Source organism: Bactrocera latifrons, unplaced genomic scaffold, assembly GCF_001853355.1.
Source record: "Bactrocera latifrons isolate USDA-ARS-PBARC rearing strain unplaced genomic scaffold, ASM185335v1 scaffold_172, whole genome shotgun sequence".
Classification (NCBI taxonomy): domain Eukaryota; kingdom Metazoa; phylum Arthropoda; class Insecta; order Diptera; family Tephritidae; genus Bactrocera; species Bactrocera latifrons.
The window spans coordinates 235729-246071 of NW_017535208.1; the positions used below are offsets into that span (position 1 = coordinate 235729).

The window sequence follows — 10343 nt, forward strand, 5'->3', positions numbered from 1 at the left end:
CAGAAAATCAAGTAAAGTGCTTGACGAGATAGAAAAAAAAAAATATTCACAAAATTTGAGTTATTTTTTAAGGCAATTATTATTAGTTGCGGTACAATCTCCTAAGAATTTGAGCAGATCCCATCATAATAGCATAAAATACCACACAAACTGAAATAAGTGCTTGTGAAGGGTATTATAGCATCGGTTCAACCGAGGTGAATGTTTATTTCTTTTTTAATATAAATAAATGTATATCCTCTATATACTATACATATATCACGTACGTTATACTATATATACTTATATTGTGACAGGCATTTGCTTGGACTTAATTGTGTCCAATTAGGAAATTAATATCATTTCAACTATTGGAAGAACGCTCTACTTTACACGTGCCAAAATTTTTAAACTCTGCTAAACAGAAGTCAGTTGTTGTTGTTGCAAAACTGAACGCTATCAGCTGGTGCGTAGGCTTTGCAATGTATCACGTGAGCGGCGTACCTAAATCATAAGCACAGACATATATCATGGCATGCTCCATTTGTCAAGCAAAGGTAAAAAGTTAAACAGTGTTAAATGTCCAAAAAACCAAGTGCAATAACAACAAGCATAAACATGCTATTTGCAAATGGTAAGGAGAGGTGTTTTGCATAAAAATTGTATTGGCGCATGCGCGATTACCAGCGAGCAAAGCCGCTGCCATCCTCAACACGACAGATGGCCGTGAATATTAGCGTCAACACACACATAGACACGTATGTGGATAGCCAAGTACGTGATCTGCTTTGATTACCATTGCATTTTTGGCTTTATGCTCTTCACTTGAGCGCTGGAATTTTGGCAATTTACCTTTGGAATTAGCTAAATGCAAAAAATTGTGGGGAATTCGAGTGGCGAAATGACTTGTGAATATGCAACTAGCATTTGCTCATGCTATAAAAAATCAGAAGGAATTTTTGAAATCACTTTTTATTTATTTATTTATGTATAATATTTATCGGTTCATTTGCCAAAAATGAGCAATATCTCGTGCGGCGCCTATAAAAGCCCAACCAAGGCAACCAACTCCACATAATCGTCTACAGTCGCACTGTAAGCGCACAAAGAATTTCAGTCTTTGAAAAAAACCACTAAAAAAACACTTAACGAAATGTTCAAATTGGTAAGTAATAAGACAAAGTGCATTACTGACCAGTTTCGTTAATAAAATTAATATTACTTTTTCGTTCCAGTTCGCTCTCTGCTTCGTAGCCCTCTTCGCTTGTGCCTTCGGTGCCGCCAAACCAGCGCTCCTGGCTTCTCCATTGGCTTACTCAGCTCCTCTGGCCGCTGCTCCTGTTGCTGCTGCCTACGCCGCGCCTGTAGCCGCTGCGTACTCCGCTCCTCTCGCCTACGCCGCAGGTTATGCGCCCTACATCGCTCCCTACGCTAGCAGCTACACAGCTCATGGCGTCGCACACAGTGCTGCCTTCCCTGCTGCCTATGCTGCTGCTCCATATGTTGCCTCATATGCCGCTCCAGCCGTAGTTCCCGCCGCACGCTTCGTCGCCCCAGCTGCTCCAGTAGTTGCCGCTGCTCCCGCACCCGTCGTTGCTGCTGCTCCCGCAGTTGCCGCAGCCCCAGCAATCGCTGCTGTTCCAGTTGTGAAGAAATAAGTCTTTAGTTAGAGATTGGACGATAGAATTTGATTCGATGAGGATAAAGCAAAAATAAAAATAAAAATTTAACGAACTGATTTAATTTCTTATTCGAATTTCAAAGGTATAAGAGTTGGGTTTTAGGTAAGGTTCGCTTTTAAAAGATGGTGTAGAAATCAAGACGCACCTATGTATATGTGAAGAAAATCTCCTTCATCTGGATATAAATCAATATAATAAACCTTATCTCCTTAGAAATTTGTTGGTTTTTAGAAAGAATGTCTTTTTGGTAATGTCAAATCAATAAGAATAGCCGGAACCGCAGATTATAGTTTACAATTATGTCAAAACCTTCGTCCAGGTTCTCTTGAGGTTCGTTCATTAATTTATATTTGCAGTGTCCCCAGACCAGATATTCCTTCGGACTGCAACAGTTATTTCAACGAATAATTTTTTATTGGCTTCAACTGTTTATTTTTCAAAAATTTTAACTAATTCTATACCTCTCGAAAAGACCTGAGTCAGTTAGAAAATTTTACGTCTGCACAACAGATTTGACTGATTAATGGATTGTCTTTAATCGTCAAGCGAAACCTGACTTCTGTGGTAGATGAGATGAATTGAATACGAACTTAACTCCTTTTATCATTGTTCTAATACAAGTATATATAATATCTGATAAAAGTTGGTCCAGATGAGACTACATTTTCATATATTTTAATACAAATCACATTCAAAATAGAGTCCTGAGTCAACACAAGCATACCAAAGCTTAGATAGTGATGGCCTTCAGTGCCTTCAGCGAGTTTTGGTTTTTTCCAATTCAATACAGCACCAGTCGCTAGATTTTTGAACAGCTTCGATGCCATATTCATAAGCACACCCCTTGTTAACACTAATGATGCGATTTAAGAATGTAGGGTCTTCAGCTACATTGTCAAATATCTTTTTTGAGATTCTCTATTCTACTCAACGTTGTTTTTGCAAATTGTTCAGGTATTTTGGTACGAGTCTATCATTGGCACGCTTCATACCTGAAACGTTAACCAAAATTAGTTACACTGGAGATATTAACCCTCTAACAGGCAAGACCGCGCTGAGGCGGCCTTTAATAAATTGTCACAAATTCCTAAGAAAATTTGGTGTTGTCTGCAACTGTTATAAAAACCGTTAGATAATACATCAACTCATATTTTATTAGAATCAACAAATGTATTATGACGTTTCGTTTTGTTGTTATTGTTAGTTGAATGCAGAAATTCAGTGTTATAGGTCAATTAATTACAGCTCCGATTTCAAAATTTTAAAAATTTAAATAAAAAGTGTTTTATCGAAATATTCATACGGAGGAATTTTTTTTTTTATTAAGTAAGTTAATTTATTTTAAGATAATATACTTTCTAATAAAAAATAAAAAGCAGTTCAAGTTTTAAGAACACAAACACGAAGACCGCCTGAGGGCGGCCTTGCCTGTTTACGCGAAATTTTTTATAGATATTTCTTTGATTGCTAGTATTTTTATATTTTTATTTTTTTTTAAGACATGGAGCGCAGAAATGGCAGGAAATTTAACTTAAGTAAACTTAGTGATGAAGAGTTTCTCCAGTTAATGGAATCAGTTGAAATTGACTCGGTTGATAGTGATTTTAACAGTGACGATGAATTGGACGACCGCGATTATATGCCTAATGAAATCTCTCCGGAAGATGAGCACGCTATTTCGGCGTGTATTCGGGAAATGAATGAAGCAACTGATTCATTTATACAAATCACCGATATGTCCTTGAATATAAGTTGAATTGATGATATACCTGTAGGATCATCAACGCTTACTGAAATACCTGAAGCATCTTCTTCTACCGCAGCAAGGTCATTGGCAGCAATACATTTCAAAACAAAAAAAGACCGCCATCTCCATTACCAATCTAGGAAACTACTGTTCCCTTAGTTGTTCCCCCTTCTTGTGGTTTTACAGGTTCAGGTATATGTTTTTCATTCAAAGTTTGCACTTGATTTCCTCAGTCGACAACAAATGTTTTATAGGTATTGAAAATATCTCGAAAAGTGCAAATGATTTTTTAAATATTATTTGGCGAATCAAAAATATACGTTTGCATGTGAATGAAGTGGCCTTCAGTGGCAGCTCATGCTTACCACCCCAAATCAGAAAGCTTGACACACCGATGGAAATGTTCTGCTACTTTTTTACAAAAAACTAGTTTTATTGATTGTGGAAGAAACAAATCGAGCAGCTTATTATGAAAACGTCAACAGCCAGTTAAAGATCGACGCTGAAGGAATTTTTAAATACATTGGCGTACTCATTTATATGTTCGTTTACCGTTATCCGAATTTGAAGAGTTATTGGGGTAAAAATGCTTTCACTCCAATTCAAGAATCAATGACTGTAAAACAGTTTTTGGCGATAAAAAGTTTAGAGATGAAAGCGAGAGGATTGAAAAAGGTAAACCAGGATATGATCCCTTGTTTCGTATCCGAAAATTGTTGGATGAACTCAACAACCGGTTCGATTCTGGTCCAAAGCCTGCTCGCTTTGCGTCGATGAGCAAATGTGTAGCACAAAATTAAAACATCATCTTCGGCAATACTCGTATATGCCAAATAAGCCACACAAGAGGGTACTAAAATTGTTCGTCTTGTGTTACTTCACTGGATTTGCCTATCGCTGCGAAATCTATAACGATAACATCATTTTACCAGGTCAGCCGTATCTTGGAAGTACTGCAAATGCAGTTGTACGACTATCACAAACAATACCTGATTTTGCTCACCACATTCTCTACTTCGACAATTTCTATACATCGTTACCTTTGTTGGTATATTTACGCCCAAGGGGCATCTACAGCTTGGGCACGATACGAGCGAACCGAATACCAAAATGCAAACATCCCTTGGATAAGGATGTAAAGAGCGAAGAAAGAGGATACTCAATTGATTACGTTGGGGCTGAATATGGTGTCGATATTAACACGGTTTTGTGGAAAGACAACAAGACAGTGCGATTGGCATCAACTTACGTTGGTATTCAGCCATTCAGCGATAGAAAACAAAAGCAGCATATAGAAGTAGATTGCCCCCAAATTATACGGGAATATAATAGCCATATGGAGGGAGTAGACTTAATGGATGGACTTATGGGTCGTTATCATACCTTTTTTACGATTTCGTAGATATAGCTGTGACAAATTCATATATTTTGTATCGACGTCTGCATTAGAAAATTGCAATAACAATCTATCTACACAAGATGACAAGCTGTTAAAGTTACCCGAGTTCCGTGAAGAAATTGCTGCTGGTCTTGTAGCTTACAAACTCAATCGTCCCCGCTGGTCGGCCAAGTTTCACACCATCAACACCCGCCGGAAAGAAATTTAACGAAGGGAAAAGAGCAGAACATCCAGTCGCGGATATCCGTTTTGATCAGTATGATCAATTTCCCACTTGGCTTCGTAAAGATGGTGGAAAAAGAAAATGTAAATTGTGAGGCGGGCTTCAGACTATTCTCACCTGCGAGCACAAAAAAATTAAAACAAATCATATGATGATATTTTTGAGGTTTATGGAGCCTATTTATCCGAGAAAAAAATTCCCAATCTTTTCTGCCCTCGATTTTAGTTTTGCCTGTTAGAGGGTTAAGATTCTTTGCTATCTCTCCAATGCCAACAATTTTTTTTTCTTTTTGAAAACCATCTTCCTTATTACGACTTTATATACACATAAAGGTTGGCGAGGGAACTATATCTATAAAAGTGTAATGTAGTTAGACTTCGTATAGTGTGATAAAATAATAATATGAAATATATTGTTTCTGCTAGTCAGGTCATCAGGACGATGTTGATTGAAAATTTGGCAGAAAAACCAACGAAGGATCCATGTAGCATGTGATGTTGCATTATTATTACACAAAACCCAATAATTGTCGGCCCATAACTCCCGCCTCATCTTTGCCACGATATTCGGCCGGTTGATGATCTGTTTCTGGGTAGTAAGCAAAGATCCAAGACTCATCGACTGTAATATTAAGTTTCATGACACGCTAAGAGTCGGCGAACATTGTTTAACTTACGTTAACGCGACGTTGTTTCTCGAAAAAAATTGGTGATTTGATTCGCTTTTCTTAGGCCTACATGTTCTTTCAAAATTGTTTTCACTGAACCTTCCTATATTCCAACGATGCCAGTAAGATCCATGACTGTTAATCGTCGATTCTCAAGCCTTATCAATTCGTTTATTTTATTGATGTGTTGATCATCAGTTGATGTTGAGGGCCGTTCCGGACGTGGTTCCTCGTCAACGCGTTCTTGACCCACTTTGTACAAAAAGACTTTCTCCCGACAAACAATTATCAGCGAAAGCCTCTTCCAATATTCTGCCGAAACATTGGCATCAGAAATTTGATTTCGCGTCCAAAATTTAACGCAATTTCTTTGTTGAATAATTTCACTTATCGTAAAGAACGACGAATATACTTTATACTTTATGTACCTCAGAAAGGCAAGTGTTTACTAAACACTAATGATTATTCTGATGTGACATCCGACACAGATGTTATTGACAGTCGTACCAACTTAAGCAAAGAATATTTTGACGGATGGGTTTCCACGCGAAATTTAAATTAAGGAATCTTACTATTTTTTGTCCACAGTTATATGTATATAAATGATGAGGATGACAAGGCAAGCTAAATCTAGAGTGACTGTCCATAAAAAAAGACCCACCAATGAAATATGTTACTTCGTAGATGTATTCGAATACGAGTACAAAAACCATACTTTTATTTAATACTTGAACATGAAGAAAGCAGTCCCCTTATTATATATTATATCGCAATAAATGCTGACTCTAATATAACTGTGAGACTGCATAACTACCAATAGCAATAAGAATTTAGTAAAGCACGCTTTTTAATTGTGACAATTTATTTATTTTAATATGTTGTTAAAATTTTGTTAAAATTTTTTTCCTGCATATTATTTTATATAATAACATAGAAAAGAAGTGTAAGTGAAAAGTAAAAAACGATAAGATTTAAAGGTGGAAATGAAAGTGTTAGCTAAAACTCTTCTCTATATAGCGTAAAATCGAGTATAGAATAATTAGAGTTAAAAATTCAACAAAATAACATAACATATATGGTATGAATGTATGTAGGCAAATAAGTCAGTAAACAATTTTCATATCAGTAAACGTTTGATTCGTCAATTATTGTGCTGTCGAGAAGTGGCTTAACGCACGAAAGCGGTGGCGTAAGGATAGCTGTATGCAGCATAGGGATAGGAGTAAGCGGAGGCGTAGGGCGAAGTGTAGGCGGCCGTGTACGCAGCGGTGTAGGGGGAAGCGGCCACTACTGGAGCCGAATAAGCGGCAGTGTAGGCCACTGGTGCGGCAATAACCGCTGGCTTGGCAGCAACGCAAGCGATCAGGGCGAACAAGCAAATGGCGAGCTGTAAGAGGGAAAAGTAGCAAATATTTTTGTTGACATGGAAAATTTAATAATATTATTTTAAATTTAATTTACTACAAATTATCCTCAACACTTACGAATTTCAACATTGTGTTATATTTAGTTATTTTTTGTGCTATGGGTTAACTACTTCAAGTTGTTCTAGTGCAACTGATGACACCACCAACGAATTCTACGTATTTTATACTCGAAAATTCTCAATATAATTCCATTTTGAAACCCTTTGTAAGCAATTGCGGCCTACTGACATTTCTCACTGCCACTTTTGTGGAACTAGCCATTACAGCACTTAAAAATTCATAGCGAGTCCTCATAGTATAAATAATACTAAAAAATTAAAAATATATATTTTCATACATGTATATAAGTATGTATCGAGCACAGCTGACTGTTTACTTGAATTTGTGCCAATTCTGTCACAAACGCCTAGTATAACACGCCAATGCCGGGCCAACGCCCAGAGTTTTGAGCTGGAGCCAATATTTAGTATGCTCAAGGAAATCGCTTTGGAATAATTACGAACGCACCGAGTTTTATGGTATTTACAAAAGTGTAACAAAAAACTTATTTAAGCATTGTAACATCATCACTTTTGTTTTCACTCTGAAAATGCTGTGAACTCTATGTAGATCAGTGCATTTTTCCTATGTGTCACTGAATCAATCAGTCAATCGGTCACTTACCAGTTAGCATACTCAGCACACGTACGAGCCTTCCCTATGCGTTATAAAAAGGCTATTGAGTAATCGCCGCGATTGACGTTGTGCATACCTAATTAACGAATCGTGTCTATTATGAAAATATTCATTCGTTCTAGACAATAAAGCTTCATCAGTAACAAATATCTACATTACCTAGTTGAATAGCTACGCAACCAAGCTGTCAAATGTTCTATGACAGACCCAACACATATTGCCTGGAATGGGGCACAAGCGAACTTATTAAAAGCATATGGGGATTTTAGAATAGAAACTTTCGAACTCGGATTTGAAACAGGTATAAAGTGATAGAGCATATATGCTATAATGGTCCGATATCGGCGGTTATGACAAAATTTCAATTTGATATCTCAAAAACTGAGAGTCTGGATCGAGTATAGACCTACCGACAGACAGACAGAAATGGTTAAATTAAATTAGGTCGCCATATTGATCATTTGAATACATGTATGTACATATATTTCATAAGGCCTTCGATGTTTCCTTCTGGGCGTTACCAACTTCCCTATGCAGAGTACAATAAAGGTTCTTTCAATTCAATAAAAAAAAAATGTGTCAGGCTTACTCTATAGCATATTAAACTCCTTATAAACACCCAGAACTGGAACTTTGTATATGCGTCCCGTCCTCTGCCCCAATACCGTTTGCCAGTTTCACTATACCTCATCTTCTGCTGCTCTTACCCGTGATCAGATGAGCATTTATATGATTTCCAAGATGATTCGAACGAATATCATGGCAAAAGTGAGTCGTAGCCGAAAAAATACGTCAAATCAGGTCAAAAATCTAAATTATTATTAATTAATTATAAATTAACTATTTTTTCGGTTATTGAGATGTGGTGCTCGCCAAATTTCTTCTGACCATCCAAACTGTCAAAAGGGAGTACAATTAGAGTGCTTTGCGTGAAGCTATTCGTAAAGTTCTTATAAGACAATTTTATCATCTAAACAACATGTAGGTGACGAAGTTCAAGGGTACAGCAAATGGTTGATTTATTTTTGTTTGTAGACGAAATATTCCTCGTAAAAGTGAAATATTAGTGTAACAATGTACTGAAAACTATTTACATATTCATTTTAAATGAATGCGGAGCGCAACTTCAAAGAACCTTAAAACCAGCCTCGAATGGGTTAAATAAAAAGAAAAGTAGTAAATCATAAACGCAAAATCAGAGGAACACGCACGGAATGTTGATTTGAGAAAACAGAGCCAAGTAGTAATAAGCGTAAGTATGTATGCATAATTTCCACTGATTACATACGAACATTCATACCCACCCACATATATATGTATATATATATATACATATGTACATTTATATAGGTAAGTTGAGCGTATGGTTTGAGTATCAATATGAGTATTACGTATAAATTCTAAAAGCCGATATCAAATCACATATGCACAGACATACATACAAGTACATATGTGCGTTTGTATGATTGCTTACAAAACACATTTATTTATGTTGTTTTGTTTCGTATAATTTCATTTTGTTTTGATTGAATGCTGGCGCATTTATTGGCTKGGCTTGGCTTGGCTGGCAAAAGGTTTTCTCATTGACTACATTCGCATTGAATTCCAGTCGCACGGAAAGCGCAGAGTGAACAAAACCATATAAAAAATGCTTAATTTTGCAAGCTTTTTACATTTACAAAATCGTCACGGACAGCATACGAAAATCGACGATACCAACTATAAATACCAAACTCATCATAATCACAACAACAAAACGCATAAGAACATAAAGAAGTTGCTGCATAAAACCAGTGAAGAGCAGCCGACACCTGTAAGCTATCTGAAATTCGACAATGTCGAGCACCATGCGACAGCTGATAGTCCTGCTGATGCCGCTCCTGCTGCTGCTGCAGCGTGGTGTTGCAGCCAGTCCGGCGCCGGGGAATTTCGCCGATGCAGCGGAGACGATCGATGTGCCGCCGGAACACCGTGCGCCGCCACCCGGTGCTGCCACTGCTGTTCCGCCCAGTGCGCCAGTGCCAGGCTTTGGCGTGCGCCCTCCCTTCCTGGCTGCTGCTGCGCCACAGCCGCGCGGCGCTTTCCCTTCTGTCGTCTTTCGACCGGCATTTGCCCCATTCGCCAGCAGCTTCAATGGGCTCATGGTGCAGCACTTCGCCGCGTACCCGCGCCCGATTGCGCCGACTGCCGCTTAGCCGTTTACCAACAAGAGAATTCAGACAGCTGCCCACCGTGTTGCACCGCAGCGTCAGCCACCGGTTGCATTAAAGCAACATGCAACAATAACTGCTACGAATGTTGCTCCCCAGAGGCGCTGCCTGCTGTGCTCACAAACCAACTTCCTACTACAACTACATCTAAATTATCATCTATCAAACCATGGTCGCTAGCACCATTCCAAATGAAATTAAAACTGCTGACCGGTACCGCCACGAATTGTTGTTAATCAAGCAACGTGCAGCGATCTTGCTTCTCCACTAAATTACATCTGTTAAATTAAATTTAAAAGTGAAATAAAATTAATCGTATTTTTGTTGTTGCCAA

At 37.9% G+C, this 10343-nt stretch overlaps 3 protein-coding genes across 3 annotated transcripts; 2 read left to right on the top strand and 1 right to left on the bottom strand.

Moving 5' to 3' along the window:
- The first annotated feature begins 1059 nt into the window (after positions 1 to 1059).
- Positions 1060 to 1717, top strand: LOC108967025 (cuticle protein 16.5-like). Its single transcript, XM_018930235.1, has 2 exons — positions 1060 to 1144; positions 1215 to 1717. Exons 1-2 carry the CDS (start codon positions 1133 to 1135, stop codon positions 1635 to 1637), a joined length of 435 nt encoding a protein of 144 aa, XP_018785780.1. The 5' UTR covers positions 1060 to 1132; the 3' UTR covers positions 1638 to 1717.
- Positions 1718 to 6607: 4890 nt separating this feature from the next.
- LOC108967029 (cuticle protein 19-like) lies at positions 6608 to 7260 on the bottom strand. Its single transcript, XM_018930240.1, has 2 exons — positions 7182 to 7260; positions 6608 to 7084 (listed from the first exon to the last, which is right to left on the bottom strand). The coding sequence occupies exons 1-2, from the start codon at positions 7191 to 7193 to the stop codon at positions 6866 to 6868; spliced, it is 231 nt and encodes a 76-aa protein (XP_018785785.1). The 5' UTR covers positions 7194 to 7260; the 3' UTR covers positions 6608 to 6865.
- A 2160-nt stretch (positions 7261 to 9420) lies between these two features.
- LOC108967026 lies at positions 9421 to 10343 on the top strand. Its single transcript, XM_018930236.1, has one exon. It carries the CDS (start codon positions 9635 to 9637, stop codon positions 9992 to 9994), a length of 360 nt encoding a protein of 119 aa, XP_018785781.1. The 5' UTR covers positions 9421 to 9634; the 3' UTR covers positions 9995 to 10343.

Bases quoted from the DNA above. Each gene is read 5' to 3' on its own strand.
- LOC108967026 (XM_018930236.1), top strand. From the start codon at position 9,635: ATGTCGAGCACCATGCGACAGCTGATAGTCCTGCTGATGCCGCTCCTG.